This window comes from Giraffa tippelskirchi, chromosome 12 (assembly GCF_054371585.1).
Source record: "Giraffa tippelskirchi isolate mGirTip1 chromosome 12, T2T-mGirTip1v1.2.pri, whole genome shotgun sequence".
Lineage (NCBI taxonomy): Eukaryota > Metazoa > Chordata > Mammalia > Artiodactyla > Giraffidae > Giraffa > Giraffa tippelskirchi.
In genome coordinates, this window is record NC_137286.1 from 13,188,189 (window position 1) to 13,204,892 (window position 16,704).

The following is a 16,704-nucleotide window of genomic DNA, read 5'->3' on the forward strand; positions in this document are numbered from 1 at the left end:
ATATGTTTCTTTAAGTCTACACATAATTAATGCTGGAGAGGTTGTGGAGAAAAGGGAAACTTCCTATACTGTTGGTGGAACCCTCCTACACAGTTGGTGGAAAACAGTATAGAGGTTCCTCAGAAAACTAATAATAGAATTACCAATTATTAGCAACCCCACTCCTGGGCATAAATCCAGACAAAACTATAATTCAAAAATATATACGCACTCCTATGTTCATAGCACTATTTACAATAGCCAAGACATGGAAACAAATGTCCATCAACAGATAAATGGATAAAGAAGACACAGTACACATATACAATGGGATATTACTCAGCCATAAAAAATGAAATAATGCCATTTGCAGGAACATGGGTGCAACTAGAAATTATCACACTAAGTGAAGTAAGTCAGAAAGAGAAAGATAAATGCCATATGATGTCACTTATATATGGAATCTAAAGTATGACACAAATGAACCTAACTGTGAAACAGAAACAGAATCGTGGACGTGGAGAATAGACTGGTGGTTGCCAAGGAGAAGGGGTAGAAGGATGGATTGGGAGTTTGAGATTAACAAATGCAAACTTCTAATTCATATAGAATGGATATCCATATAGACTGAATAAACAGCAAGGTCCTATTGTATAGCACAGAAAACTATACTCGGTACTTCATGATAAACCATAATGGAAAAGAATATGTAAAAGATAATATGTATATGCACGCATGTATATGTTGGTATGTATGTATAGTAGAATCATTTTGTAGTACAACAATAATTAACACAACATTGTAAATCAACTATACTTCAATTTAATTTTTTTTTAATTTTTAAAAAAGAAAAAAAGAAAGCAGTAATGTTTTATTTTCAAGAGTGCTGCTGTAATTTAAACACCAAAACTTGATTTCCACAGAACCTATCCTTCACTGGAAACTTGGGACTATGATGAGAAAAAGAACAATCCAGCAATTATATCCACATGTGGTAGATCTCAAAACAACAAAGTGTCCCTGTGCCAATGATGTGGCATTACTTGGCTTCATTATGAACACAACATTTGATGGTAAGTTTGCGACTTTATTCAGAATTGGGGATGGCATTTTGTATTACATGACAGTCATGTTTAATTGGCAGTGCAAGTTAAACATACAGGCATAATGGAGTGAAAATGTTTCCTAAAAATACCAAAGAACTTTGTCATTTCCCCTTGTCTGCTTGCTAGTATGATAAACTTTTTTCTTTGTGACATTTTGCCTTGTTACTACTAACTTTAATGTCTCTCCAAATTTCCTTGATACTCTGGTGATTTATGTTTGGAAATACCCACTGCTTCTGTACAGCAGAGGATAAAAAGATTTATCAGAAAGTGAAGTCATTCAGTCGTGTCCGACTCTTTGCAGCCCCATGGACTGTAACCTGCCTACCAGGATCATCCATCCGTGGAATTTTCCAGGCAAGAGTACTGGAGTGGGTTGCCATTTCCTTCTCCAGGGTATCTTCCCAACCCAGGGATCGAACCTGAGTCTCCCTCATTCCAGGCAGACGCTTTTACCGTCTGAGCCACCAGGGAAGCCCCGCTTGATACTCTGTCCTCCATCAATATGTTCTTTCTTCCCAGAGATAATTCATTGAATTTCTAATCCATCTTCTATTCCTGCCACACATAAATTAGGTAAAGTTGTTCTGCGGTATCACATTATTTTGTTATGTGTTTTTCTATTATTATTATAATTAATATTCTAGATTGTTTTTCTTAGGTCATTGATGACTTCAGTGACCCCAAATCTGACATTTCTGAAGGACAAAAAAAAAAAAGAACTAAAAGATAGGAAACAAATTTTATTACCCATAGATTATATGTGTATCTATATAAAAATCCAAAAGAATCAACAGACAAACTATCAGAACAAGTATGGGAGTGCTATGGAATTGACAAACATAACAGTATATAAAAACCACTCCATTAAAGACTGATTAAAGATTATGAATTTAAAAATCCTATTCAGAAAGTAATGAAACCTAATAGGGACCTAGAAATAAGCCAAAAAAGACGTGCAAGGCTTGTATAGAAATTATAAAATTTTAATGAAGGCTATTAAAAGAGACTAAAAAAGATTTTATGTAAAAATGTTAGTTCTCTCAAAATTTATCAATCAATTCAATACAAATCCAAGAAAAATTACATCTGTATTTTTGTGTGTATGGAAATTGATAAGCCAATACCAAAATTCATGTGGGAGACTAAAGCAACATGACTAACAAACATGATTTTAAAGAATAAAAGAGCACAATAGGTTGCCCTACCATGATAAAGTAATAAATTCAAGTAATATGCACTGGTATAGGGATAGATAGATAGCCTTGTCCCATATTTCTTTGAATTCCAACGACTTGCAGTCTTTTAATTATCCTAGCTCCAGCCTGCTTGGGCAGAATTAGTTCAGTGAGAAGCTGTGTCTCATTTTCCTCTCTCTCAACCAGATGGAAACTCAGCTCTTTTCTAGCTTTGTTCCATAGATGCAAGACCAGGGCCCCCTCCTCTTTTCTCTGTCCAAACCTGCCATACTTTTGTGAGACACAGGAGAGGAGCCACTCTCTGCATCCTGCCACACCCCTGAGAATCATAGGAGAGAAGGCAGTCTCAGTTCCTCAGGGTCTCACTCACTCGATCACTTCAACATCTCCAGAAAAGAAAGTTTTGGAAACCTGTTTTTAGATGAATCCACTTTTTCCCTCAGCTGGCCACTGGTGTGCTGAAGCAGAAAATAAGTTCCCACAGTATCAGGCTGCCACTGACCATTCTTTTGTGAGGCTTTGGTTCATCTGCCCTCCCCGCACCAATGAGGCTTCATCCCAAATGGAGTCAATGGTGAGAACAGGAATCCAGGAGCCTCATATGGTCCATATGTTCCAGTCTAGACTTATTACCCATCCTCCTCCTCTATGACACTCCTAATACATCCATCATGCCTCTCACCCCAGTTTTATGTCACTGTAGAAACCTAAGCCTCCAGGTCACTTATGGTTACTCTATACCACATATTATTTTGAATTTCCTTTAATTTCACCCAAACAACATTCAGAAAACTAAGATCATGGCATCTGGTCCCATCACTTCATGGCAAATAGATGGGGAAACAGTGTCAGACTTTATTTCTGGGGGCCCCAAAATCACTGCAGATGGTGACTGCAGCCATGAAATTAAAAAGATGTTATGATCACCCCAGACAGCATATTAAAAAGCAGAGACATTACTTTGCCAACAAAGGTCTGTCTAGTCAAAGCTATGGTTTTCCCAGTAGTTATGTATGGATGTGAGAGTTGGACTATAAAGACAGCTGAGCACTGAAGAATTGATGCTTTTGAACTGTGGTGATGGAGAAGACTCTTGAGAGCCCCTTGGACTGCAAGGAGATCAAACCAGTCCATCCTAAAGGAAATCAATCCTGAATGTTCATTGGAAGGACTGATGCTGAAGCTGAAGCTCCAATACTTTGGCCACCTGATGTGAAGAACTGACTCATTAGAAAAGTCCCTGATGCTGGGAAAGATTGAAGGCAGGAGGAGAAGGGGACGACAGAGGATGAGATAGTTGGATGGCATCACCAACTCAATGGACATGAGTTTGAGTAAACTCCAGGAGCTGGCGATGGAGAGCAAGACCTGGCATGCTGCAGTCCTTGGGGTCACAGAGTTGGACACAACTAAGTGACTGAACTGAATTGAAACTTCCATCCATCTCCATTCACCCAAATCCATTCATTGGAATATGTGGTCTGTTATCAGTAAATTCCCCCATACTACTAATCTTTTCTCTTAATGGTCCCCTCAATTGCTGTAAAGAGTAATCTGGCCAATCCCAGTTATCATTCTTTTCCCTGCAGCCATCTCACATGGCACATGTTTGAGTCTCAAGGGGTCATTGTCCTTATTCCTTAAAGGCTACTTTTTAACAATTAACTTCTGTCTTCTCCTTGAAAATGTTCAGTCCCTTTGAATTCAGACTTCACTCCCTCTAACTCTTCTTGGCTGCCAGTCTATGACAACCCTCCCATCACTCACTTTCATTGATGAGTTTAGCATCTGGACCCCTGCCTTTCTCTCCACCTTATTTTTGTTACTATTTTTGGTGATTTCACAACTCATATGGACCAATGCTTTCAAGGCCTGTTCTTCCCCAGTGATCTTTCCCTCATCCTACTTCTGTGGTCATTTTCTTGACCTTGTTGTCTCTGATATTGTTATTGCCTCCAAAATCTCCACTACAATCATCTCACGGTCTGCCCACTACCTTCTATACTTTCAGCCTACCCTAGTATTCACAGTCTGACACTTCTTGGAGACATCAATATGTTTTCTCCACCACTTTTTTTCACTACTCAACATCCTTATTTTTTCACCATAATTTTAATTGTCTCTCTTTATAAACACTTCTGTAATTTCTTTGCCCTTCTCTTTCTTCCTTGCCTGCATAATCTCAACTGTCATTAAAACCACCTCTACTCCATTGGCAGAGCAGAATATTACTAGACAAAAGTTGCACACCAGTCTCTCTTTAAAATTCCACTAGCTGGTCTCACCGTAAATTCATGATTGCAAGTCTCAAGTGAGTACTCAGAATGACCCAGAAATCCCACCTCTCTTCCTTGGGATGTTTATTTTCCTATTCTGCAGAGTAATCTGGTCACACCTCTTCCCATTCCTCAAATGCTGTGCCTCACCTCCTTTCCCTCTCTGCTCTCAACTGTGCCTTTAATACTTGACGTAGAAGATCAAGACTGATCACAAGGCATTCCATCATCGCTTCTGCACTCACCTGCCACACTACCTGCCTTAGTACTTGCATGCTTTGCCTTCTTGCCTGTTGCATCGTGGGAAATGTTTCTGCTGTGCCAAAGGCTGCCCATCACCCCTTGTGTCCTGCATCCCATTCTCTCCAATCACCTGGAGAACCTTGCTCCTGCATCTGTCCTGCAGTTCTCACCTTTCTCTCATACATCATCACTCTGTCCCTCCTCACTGGATTAGATGTATTAGTATAGAAACATACCCTAATATCCTCCATCTTAGCCAAAATCTTCATTTATCTCACTTTACCACCATCCCTCATCCCTCTGTTCCCCTTCAAACAAAATGATTGGAAGAATTTATTGTAGATGGCATTACATTTTCCACCTTCCTATTTTATCTTCATTCCCCTGCAAATCAGATTGTTCCTACCATTGTTCTGAAACAATTCATTCTAAGGTCACCCATGATCTCCATGTTGCCAATTCCAACAGTCAATTCTTTATCCTCATTCTACTCTCCCTCCCAGCAGAATTTTACACAGTTAACTACTTTACTTCTCAACAGAACACTTTATTCTTTTGGCTTCCTTACACCACCTGTAGTTACATTTATCTTACCTCATTGGTCAATCCTTAGTTTTCTAAACCAGCTCGTTTGTTGTGACCCCTAACATGTCAATGAAATAAGGCTTTGTCTTCAGCTCTACCAGATCCTCTCTGAGAAATGTAATCTAGTCCTTTGGTAATAATGCCACCTTCGGGCTGATGATCCCTGAATTTGTATTCCTGGTGCTGACCACTTCCTTGAGACCAAACTCCCACACTTAATTGTCTGTTTTACACTTCCTGTTGATATCTAATGAGCATCTCTGATATAAAAAGCTAAGCCAAAACTCTTGATTCATCTCCCTTTAAAATCTGTTCCTCTCTAGTACTTTTCATCCTAATGTATATCCAATTACTCAAACATAAAATTTAGCATAAACTCTTGATTGTTTTTACTCTGATGACATTCCAGGATGAGGCCACATCCAGTGTCTATCCTCAGCGAGACCACTTGGCTCCTCTGGTAAAATCTTAGGCCAAGATAACAATGGTTTTTCATGAGACTAATTCACAGCCTCTTAAGTGGTCTCCCTGTTTCTAACCCTAGTACAACCCACCATCCAAACAGTCACCACAATGATCTCAAGTGTAAAACAAATCACACTACTTTCCAGCTTCAAACATTCCAGTGGCTTCCCTTTGCCCATTAGAATAAAATCCAAAATCATTGCAATGGTCTACATCAGCTTCTGTAACCCTGATATACAATTATGGCCAGTTTGTCACAGAGAATAGCCTGTAACTTAATTTCAGTCTAAAATATCAACCAGAATAAGCTTTTATTTTACTACTTACCTCTCTATTAAATATTTCTAGACTTTGCCAGAGTCTGGTCATGTGATATGCTTAGCTTTTGCCTTAGAAAAGCAAAGCTTGTCTTTAGCTTTCCTCTTTCTGGAAAAAGTGGATGATGATAACATTTTCTTCTATATCTTTCCCTACACAGAAAAGATCTAGAAGTTGAAACAGACACTTCACAATCTGAGTGATCCTGCATTCATCTTTTAGAAACAAAGCATATGCATTAGATTATTAACTCTCTTCAGGCTCCCTCTACCACCCACATAATTATATGCCTGTTGACTAGACTTCATATTAATGTTCCACATTTAAAACACAAAAGACGCTAAACATTCCTACTATGGCCAAGGAAAGGTAAGATCAAGGAACAAAGTGGTTTCGGTATTTGCAATATGTTCAGTCTCTTTTTAATAAGTTCTCAAAGTTTGAATGAAGTAAAGTGTTAGTTGCTCAGTCGTGTCTGACTCTTTGTGACCCCATGGGCTGTACAGTCCATGGAATTCTCCAGGCCAGAATACTGGAGTGGGTAGACTTTCCCTTATCTCTAAGGGAAAGAATACTAGAGTAGGTAGCCATTCCCTTCTCCAGGGATCTTCCTGACCCAGTGATTGAACCTGGGTTTCCTGCATTACAGGCAGATTCTTTACCATCTGAGCCACAAATAGATTCTCTTATTAACAATTTATTCTATTTTAAAAATCACAATAAAGCAAATCACTTTCAAAAAATAAAGTAAATCGAACCCAATTTCTTCCCTTTTGGGTTTTGCATTTTAATCTTTTTCTTTGGAATTTTTGTATTGTTCACTATAATTGTATTCTTGAAATAGCAACATATTTTTGCTTAGAAGGATATTGTCAGGAAGGAAAAGTTTTTCCTGTATCCTCATAGGTTATGACTGGGGACTTCCAAATTAACCAAGACATTAACAGGAGAAAAGGCATGTGCTTTTTATTAATATTTATAATCATGGGAGTTCCCAGAAGAGAAATGAAACTCAGAGAACTGGTTAAACTTGGAGGCTTATATACCATCTTAACAAAGCAAAGGAGTCTAGACCTCAAGGGACAAGAAATTGTGAAGTGATGGGGAAATTCATGGGTGGACTAATGGAAGATAAGACTTATTTTGGTGAAGTCTGTTTATGCAGACTCATTTTGGAATCATCTCCCTGTCTCTGGTGAGAAGATTGCTCTCTTCTCTTCCTGGTTTTATGGGCTTCCCTCATAGCTCAGTTGGTAAAGAATCTGCCTGCAATGCAGGAGACCCTGGTTTGATCCCTGGGTTGGGAAGATCCACTGGAGAAGGGATAGGCTACCCACTCCAGTATTCTTGGGCTTCCCTTTTGGCTCAGCTGGTAAAGAAACCACCTGCAGTGTGGGAGACCTGGGTTCAATCTCTGTATTGGGAAGATCCCCTGGAGAAGGGGAAGGCTACCCACTCCAGTATTCTGGCTTGGAGAATTCCATGGACTGTATATTCTACGGGGTCAAGAGTCAGACACGACTGAGCGACTTTAACTTTTACTTCCTGATACAGGTGAAGTGGTTAGAAAATGACCTGCTTTTTAGCAGGAAAAGGGAGGCAAAGAACTCTTCCTGCATCTCTTGATTCTCACTTGCCTTCAGCTCAAAACTCTGATGCCAAAGTGGCATATTTTAGGGATGACGTATTCTGATCTCCTTCAATACAAAACAAAATCCTTAATAATTTGACGGCTGGCTAAACTTCTGTTGTATAACCCAAGTTGAAACTTCATCTTTCTAATGCTTGGGGAAGTGACACTCAAACTTCACTTTGAGGGGCTGGGGCAAAGGTGAAGCATAGGCTGGAAGGTGGGGCAGATGCAGGCTCTCCTTCCTAAAACCTAGCACCTTAGTAGTCAGTTACTCACTTTGCAGTTATCTTGCCTTAATTTCCCTTTTCTCTCATGGTAGGTGTTTACATAGGCCTCAGCTTTTCTGGATTTGGGGATTATGATGATACCCAGTGGTATAACCTGACAGATACGATCTATTCCCAAGTTGGAGAAGGTAACTCCTCTAACAGTGACTTCATCTTCGACATTTTCCTTTGCATCAACACTTCATGAATATTTATGAAATGTCTTTGCTTTGCTGAAAACATCACTTTTCCCTTATCTTTTAACCCATTATATGATTTCTTCCTTTAGAACACAAACAGCTCTCAGTGGTGGATATGGTTTTAACAAATCATTTTTTAGTTATCCTCACCTCTTTGGGCCTTTTTATAAGTGGAGATCTTCGTTATCCATCATCCTCTGTCTTAATGGTAGGTGAATTGCTCTGTAACTAGAAGTTAACCTTAAATATCTTATGTGATATAAAGTAGAAATATTGGATACTTGAGTTATGTGTGGTACATCTTAAAATTGAAATGTGAAAGCATAATATCATGATTTTTTCCTTTGCCTTATAGTGTTGAATATATCATTTGGAAATGGTGCTAGTTTTGCTGCTATACAAATTTATGGGAAGTTTCAAATACATACATGTAGAAAACACATGTGGTGTAATTTAAACTGCTATGTTTTATCATGCCTTCTGATTGCAAGCAAAAATTTAAATTCCTTCTTTTCTTTCTTCTAGCTTTCAAGGGTAGACTTTTGCGGTTTCGAAAGGGTAAGGAGCTTTCAATTTACAAGGGTTTGTTAGAAGATATGCATTTCCTTGGTGACCGAAGAGATGAGGTGCAAGACAAGAATTCATAATATAAATGATACCTGACACTACATATTATTTACAGTTTGAACTTAAAAATGTGTTTCCACTAACCATTAAGCAATGATCTCTTGTTCTGTTTCAAAGGAGGAAATGCTACTCTTTGTTTTAGAGGCAGCCCTTACCCCTTCTTTATGTGTTCTATCCAGGACTGCTGTAGCTGTTCAATGTGTTCTGCACAAGAGTACCCAGTTGAAAAGATAATAGGCAATCCAGTGGTTTGCTGGCAGTCCCGTGGTTAAGACTTCACCTTCCAATTCAGTGGACATGGGTTCAATCCACGGTTGGGGAGCTAAGATCCCACATGCCTCAGGGCCAAAAACCCAAAATATAGAGCAGAAGCAATATTGTGACAGATTTAATAAAGACTTTTTAAAAAATGGTCCACATCATAAAAATCTTAAAAAAAACAAAAAAGTAAAGAAAAGATAGTGAGAGATGAAATCTGGCTTAACACTTGACTCCTCAGTCTGCCTGCTCCTGACCCTCGTATGAGTCTGTGTCTACTGAGAGAAAGGGGCACTCTTTCTAATATGATACAAGCAACCACATAAGCTCTGATTCTGGCTTTTCAGGGTGTAATTTTGTTCCATGAATTATCTCCCCTCTCTGTTATGAGGTCAGGTTTTGAGATTCAACTAAGTCATTGCCTCATTGCTATCAACATATGAGCACAACAAAATTATGAGTATTTGTAGCGTTTTGCCATGTCCCCTCCCATATAGGCCTGTGGGCACAGATGCACATGGGCACACACATGCACACTTACTCACACTGACTAAAGCAAAGAGGCACTTACTTCTCAGGAAGCAAAAGGAATTGACTTCTTGCTGCACTGATTCCGAGAAACATGAAGCTGAGAACTGGGAAGGTCTGGCAGGCAAAACTGATTTCCATTACAAACAGCAAGGAGGAGAACTGTCAAGGACAGAATTCCAAACTGAGAAAAACTCTATCACTCAAGAGTGAGGATGAAGAAAAGAAATTTTCACAGATGAGGCATCAGGAGAGTTTATCGTCCAGAGATTCCCATGAAGAAGTGGGATGACAGAAATAATGATGGAACTAGAAATGTGAACTCTAAAGGAGGCAGGAAACTTATCTGTGCTTTTCACCAGACCTGAGCCCACCCTTCTGTGTTTTTATAGCTGCATATATTCCATCTTGTGAACTTAACCAGAGTTTACTTAACCATTCTCCTATGAGTGGATACTTGAGTAGTTTTTCTAATCTTTTGCTTTTATATTACAAACAACGCTTCCACTAATAATTTGTATCCAGCAAGTTTGTATGTATCCGGCTATATCAGTACAATATATTCTTGGAACTTGGATGGACACATCATGGAGTAAATCCTTGTACAATATTAAAAGACAATCACAAGTTGCCTTTCATAGACATTTTTACTATTTACAAGGATATTAAAATAAATCCTCTTGAGCTGAAATGTTTTAGCAAAAACTCAGGGACTTCTGGTAATGATGAGAGAGAGGAGAATTACAAGCGATCCAAAGATAGTGAGGTCATGTGGCAGGGCAAAATGCAGGTGAAAGTGAACTTATTCTTAAAGGTATAGGGATTTACCTTTAGGAAAGGCCTCTTCTATAATGATTGAAGAAAGGACAGTAAGAATGGGATGTGTGTGGCTATCCAACCAGGAATTTGAAGGAATTAATGCTAAGTCGCTTCAGTTGTGTCCGACTCTGTGAGACCCCATAGACGGCAGCCCACCAGGCCCCCCCATCCCTGGGGTTTCCCAGGCAAGAACACTGGAGTGGGTTGCCATTTCTTCTCCAATGCATGAAAGGGAAAAGTGAAAGTGAAGTCACTCAGTCATGTCTGACTCTTAGCGACCCCATGGACTGCAGCCCACCAGGCTCCTCTGTCCATGGGATTTTCTAGGCAAGAGTACTGGAGTGGGGTGCCATTGCCTTTTATTCATGCCCTTATTCATCCATTCAACAAAAGTTTGTTGAGTCAGGCTTGTTTAGACAAAGACATACAAGATAAAGTCCTGACTCGCCTGTAGCTTTCCATTCTCCTGAAGCAGCTGGACCATGAACAAGTATACAAACATATGCAGACTGTGGAGAGTAAAAAGGGCTTATTCAAATTAAAGCAGGAAAGGGAAACAGAGAGTTAAGAGAGAATAATATTGTATTTTAAGCCAGGTGATTATGGCAGGCGAAATTGAAGCAGAAATTCAAATGATTTGAAGAAATGATTTTGCCAAAATATGTCCAGACACTGGTGCAAAGGTCCTCAGTTGGGAACTTGACATGAGGCAAAATCTCTCTGCCAAAATCTGGTTAGTGAAAATAGCAGGCATCTGGGGTCACTTCTTTAAGGATAAAATCCAAGCTCTTGAGAGACATACAGAGTCCTTCACGGTCAGAGCCTCTCATGCCTTCCTCAGCCTTGTTGTGCCTGCTCCTCACCCCAAGCAGCCCTTTCCAGGCACAGCAAACGCGCCCTGAAATGAGCCATCATTTCTTACGCTTTGAATCAGTTGGACAAGATGTTTCATCTCCTTAGGGTGCATTCCCTCCCCCTCCCTTTCATTTTCACTTAGAGCAAGGTTCCCCCAACCTTTTTGGCACCAGGGACCAGTTTCTTGGAAGACAATTTTTCCACAGACCAGAGTGAGGAGGATGGTTTTGGAATGATTCAAGCATATTACATTTATTGTGCAATTTATTTCTATTATTATTGCATCAACTCCACCACAGATCATCAAGCATTAGATCCTGGAGGTTAGGGACCCATGGCTCAGAGAGTTCCTACCGCTGCTTCAATAACCCCTCTGTGACTACCAAGGGTGCCTTTCCTGTACAGTCTCAATGCTCTCACCACTAATGGCTGTCATTTGTCACCCTATTTTGTCTGTTGAGCCCTCTGACTTGCCTCACCAGATTTTAGGTTTCATGTCAAGAACTACCTTATTTACTGGTGTATGCTAATAAGTTACCACCCTGCCTTGCACATAGGTCATCTCAAATAAATATTTGCAGAATCCATGAGTGAATAAATGAAGACAGACAGGAGTCCAGTCTTGTAGGAAGTTAGTAGCCATGCAGCACAGAACTTTGAACAGTCATATACCTCTCTGGCCTCAATTTCTTCATTTTAAAGTGTTCATAACATTATCTACCTCTTAGAGTTGAAGTGATTAAATAACATTATATAAAAACTTGGCCTGGTTCATGAAGCAAAGTAGAAACTTAAACAAATAAACAAACAAAAACTATGTTTTCTCTCCAAACGGTTAGTCAGAACCTTTTGAAAGCAAATGACAGAAACCAACTAAATCTGATTTTAGCAAAGGAGATGCAGTTGTTGGCTCATGTGAGCAGGGAATTCAAGGAATGAAGAATCTGGCTTTCAGACATGACTGGATTTTGTGCCTAACAAGTGTCTGTCGAACTCTGTCTTCTCAGCATTTGAGTCTGCTTTCCTCTACATTAACTTCATTCTCAGTGGATTTGTTCCAATTGTCAGTAAGAACGGCCACCAAGTTTAGGTGCAAGCAATTTAGCGATCCCCGCAGGAACAAAATATCTCTTTTCTGGTAGTTCCAAGTCTCAGGGCCGACTCATTAACCTAATTTGGATTGTGTGTTCATTCCTGACCCGTCTTTGTGACTCTAAATCAGGCCTGAGGCATGAGCTCATCCTTGGAACAAAGTCAGCCTGTTCAGATTAAATTATCCCCAAGGATATTCACTGAAGTATTATCAGTGAAGTATTATCAGTTTTATTTCAGGTAGGAAAAAAAAAAAGAAATCTAAAGAGCAAGAGAAAAAAAAAAAGGGAATCTCAGGACCCAGTAGAGATTCTATATTAATTGCCCATATAGAGTCATGATAATAACAATATTCTAAAACACTAAAGATTTATATGAGAACTCAAAAGGCTCATTTGATATAATGCCTTAGATTGAAATTCAAATAAATTATTATCTGTTCCATTTTAAAAGGCTTTTTTGTTTGTTTACCAGTTTTATTAAGATATAATTCACATAGCATAATATTTACCCACTTACAGTGTACAATTCAATGGCCTTTAGTATATTCACAGTTGTGCAATCACCACCATAGTCTATTCTAAAATATTTTAAAGGCTTTTATTGTACAGATTATGCAGGTTTTATTATTGGTCTTTAAAAATGTAAGAAGGTCTTCCTTTTGTCTCAACAATAATTTGAGAGTCAGAGTCTTCCTATGTTAACTGAAAAAATTACATAATCTAAAAGTTGAGAGTTATATTTTATTCTGTGGACAAAAGTGAAGACATAAGCCCAGGACACAGCCTCTCAGATAGCTTTGAGAGACTGCTCCCAAGAGGGAAGGGGGAACCAGGATATATAAGGAGTTTTTGCAGCAAAGACCAGGTAGTTGGAACATCAAAGGTTTTCTTTAAAGAAAACCAGATATCTCAAGGAATTTAGTGCTTTTCTATGTATGGGAAGATGCAAGAGTCTGGGCTCCCTGAAATCATTCCTTTGATGTGCACCTCAGCTCTTTGGGACCAGTACCCTGTGCTTTCTCATCCTGAGTCTCCTCAGGATGCATCTTTGGGGGCTGGCTGCAGTGACCGAGGGCATGGCAGCAGGCAGGCAGCCCATCTGTCTCCATTCTGAGTTCACTCAAGGCTCACAGTCGTGGTTGTAGTGGCTTGATGGCTGCAAATCCTTTGTTTACTGCAGGCAGGCAACATTTTTTCATAGATACCTATAACAAAACCATCTCAAATTCTTGCATATAACTCATATCCAACATGTGTAATCTTATCTTCTTGGAAGTTTCTCTCTTATGACCAATTTTTCAAAACCTGTATTTTTTTCTTATTGCTTTGTGCTGCTGTCAGGCTTCTGGAAAGACTGCTTAAACCTAGCTGCAGCTGAAGGAGAATAAAAGATAAGCATATAGCCTGTTTTAACTGTAATGAAAGATCAACAGCTCCTGGGAGCCTCAGATAGACAATTCATAGATAGCAGCATCTTCATTAACATATGCTAATCAAGCAAAATTTTTTATTCCTTTTTTGTGTATTGTTCAAAAAACATATTCTTGTTTCCTGCCTTCCTTCTATGATCTTTTATTTGTCGGCACACAGTTTTTTTCTGTTTATTTGCCTCATATTCCTGAACTATTTAACTTTTAAATTTTCTGATGTTTTTCTATCTTACATCTTAAGTCTATGTATTGCCTAAATGATACTTTTGTTTATTTATGTAGGTTGACTACATCAAAGGAAAACTGTGGTATAATGAAAGATGTTTTGCTAACAGAGAACACTTTGAAGGTAAATTTTAATAAGCTTTTCTTAATGTAGATAGCACATATAGATTAGATAAAATGAAATAAAAATAGAATTAAACATAAAGAGATTTGTTTTGTATAAGTGAAGAGCCTAAAACTGGGGGAAAAAATTAATTTAAATATAAGGCAATAGGTATGCCCTGTTATAAATGCAAGAAAATTATATTTGAATATACTTAATGATACATTTAAAAATATAGATGCTACTTATAATTTCTATACCTTTATGTTTTATAGTTGATTATGTTACTATCACCTTTGACAGAAACAGGACCCTAAGTGAGGTATGATATTCAATATTTTAAAAAGTAAGAATTTTTGCTGTGCATAATTTCATAGGTTGTTATTAATCTAAAGAATGGCAATTCTACAGGCTGAAAAGCTTAACAATCACTCTTTGCTCCCAATGGTGCTGCTGCTTGGGTTCAATGGTAATTATCTAATGGTAATTATCTAACTGGAGAAGGAAATGGTAACCCACTCCAGTATTCTTAAATGGAGAATCCTAGGGACAGAGGAGCCTGGTGGGCTGCCGTCTATGGGGTCACACAGGGTTGGGCACGACTGAAGCAACTTAGCAGCAGCAGCAATTATCTAACAATTCATGCCAGAAAGGGATGTTTGGCCATGTTTTCTGGACTCTTATCACCCAGAAGATAACAATACAATGGTCCATTGGTTTATTTGCCTATAGGAGCTAATGAGGACTTTTAGAGTTCAACAATGGCATTAACTTTTCCTTTCTCTTTTTGTAGGCAAGCTCTTGTTTTTACAGTAAAGAACCATTTCTTGAATGGTTACCTTGCTTACCCCCTGTTCCAAAAGGAACAAAAACTATTCTTTCAACTGTGATAACATTTCTTGTTGACCAAGAGCAAAGTTCTGCAGTCTACCTCTTCCATAACCAGGTAGGCCTTAAAGCCCAGTGGGGATTACTCTTGACACCACAATAATGAAAATGTACCTGATCAAAACTTATTTCCAAATTCTTGTTTTCTTTGGCAGTGTAAGTTGATAAAAATTGGCTACAGTGAAATTATTTATGATAATTAATATAGTTTGATACCTTATGGGCTTCCCTGATAGCTCAGTTGGTAAAGAATCCTCCTGCAATGCAGGAGACCCTGGTTTGATTCCTGGGTCGGGAAGATCCGCTGGAGAAGGGATAGGCTACCCACTCCAATATTCTTAGACTTCTCTTGTGGCTCAGCTGGTAAAGAATCCACCTGGAATGCAGGAGACCTGGGTTCCATCCCTGGGTTGGGAAAATCCCCTGGAGAAGGGAAAGGTTACCTACTCCAGTATTCTGGCCTAGAGAATTCCATGGACATCCATGGGGTCACAAAGTGTCGGACATGACTGAGTGACTTTCACTTTCACTTGATACCTTATAGATGTCTTGTCTCTGATTATCATTCAGTTTGATGAAAACACAAAATTCAATGCTGTTTGTATAATGATTCTGCTTTGCTTATTCTTCTGGAGAGTATAAGCTGTATTTGGTCTGTATATATTTAAGTTTCCATAAAATGGTTAGTTTAAATGAACAAAAAGTGGAACAAGCCCTACCCGCATGATTTTAGGGGATAGAGATTTTTCCTCTACCCTCTAATTAGGGCCCTGCAAATTAAACTGATAAAAGACAGATTAATAAGAGAGAAGAAAATAATTATTTATGCATGCAATGCACACACAATCACAGAAAACTGATCAAACTGATCACATGGACCACAGCCTTGTCTAACTCAATGAAACTATGAGCCATGCTGTGTAGGGCCACCCAAGATGGATGAGTCATGGTGGAGAGTTCTGACAAAATGTGGTCCACTGGAGAAGGGAATGGCAAACCACTTCAGCATTCTTTCCTTGAGAACCCCTTGAACAGTATGAAAAGGCAAAAAGATAAGACACTGAAAGATGAACTTCCCAGGTCAGTAGGTGCCCTATATGCTACTGGAAAAGAGTGGAGAAATAACTCCAGAAAAAACGAAGAGACAAAGCCAAAGTGAAAACAACGCCCAGTTGTATATGAAACTGGTGATGGAAGTAAACTCCGATGCTGAAGAACTATACAAAAAAAATCTTCTGACCCATATAACCACAATGATGTGATCACTCACCTAGAGCCAGGCATCGTGGAATGTGAAGTCAAGTGGGCCTTAGGAAGCATCACAACCAACAAAGCTAGTGAGGTGATGGAATTCCAGCTGAGCTATTTCAAATCCTAAAAGATGATGCTGTGAAAGTGCTCCACCCAATATGCCAGCAAATTTGGAAAACTCAGCAGTGGCCACAGGACTGGAAAAGGTTGGTTTTCATTCCAATCCCAAGGAAAGGCAATGCCAAAGATTTTTCAAACTACCACACAACTGCACTCATCTCACATGCTAGCAAAGTTATCCTCAAAACTCTCCAAGCCAGGCTTCAACGGTACGTGAACCGTGAACTTCCAGATGT

General features: G+C 39.1%; 1 protein-coding gene across 50 annotated transcripts in view; it reads left to right on the top strand.

Moving 5' to 3' along the window:
• CATSPERB (catsper channel auxiliary subunit beta) overlaps window positions 1-16,704 on the top strand; it is a 116,490-nt gene that overhangs the window by 33,999 nt on the left and 65,787 nt on the right. For 48 of the 50 annotated variants that reach the window (XM_081548210.1, XM_081548245.1, XM_081548232.1 and 45 more), the window contains 7 exons: window positions 903-1,052; window positions 8,124-8,219; window positions 8,360-8,478; window positions 8,796-8,828; window positions 14,164-14,230; window positions 14,485-14,531; window positions 15,003-15,155. In XM_081548210.1, the coding sequence (XP_081404336.1) occupies window positions 903-1,052; window positions 8,124-8,219; window positions 8,360-8,478; window positions 8,796-8,828; window positions 14,164-14,230; window positions 14,485-14,531; window positions 15,003-15,155 (665 nt within the window). The remainder of the gene's footprint in view (window positions 1-902; window positions 1,053-8,123; window positions 8,220-8,359; window positions 8,479-8,795; window positions 8,829-14,163; window positions 14,231-14,484; window positions 14,532-15,002; window positions 15,156-16,704) is intronic. The other 2 variants (XM_081548218.1, XM_081548226.1) reach the window with 1 other exon arrangement.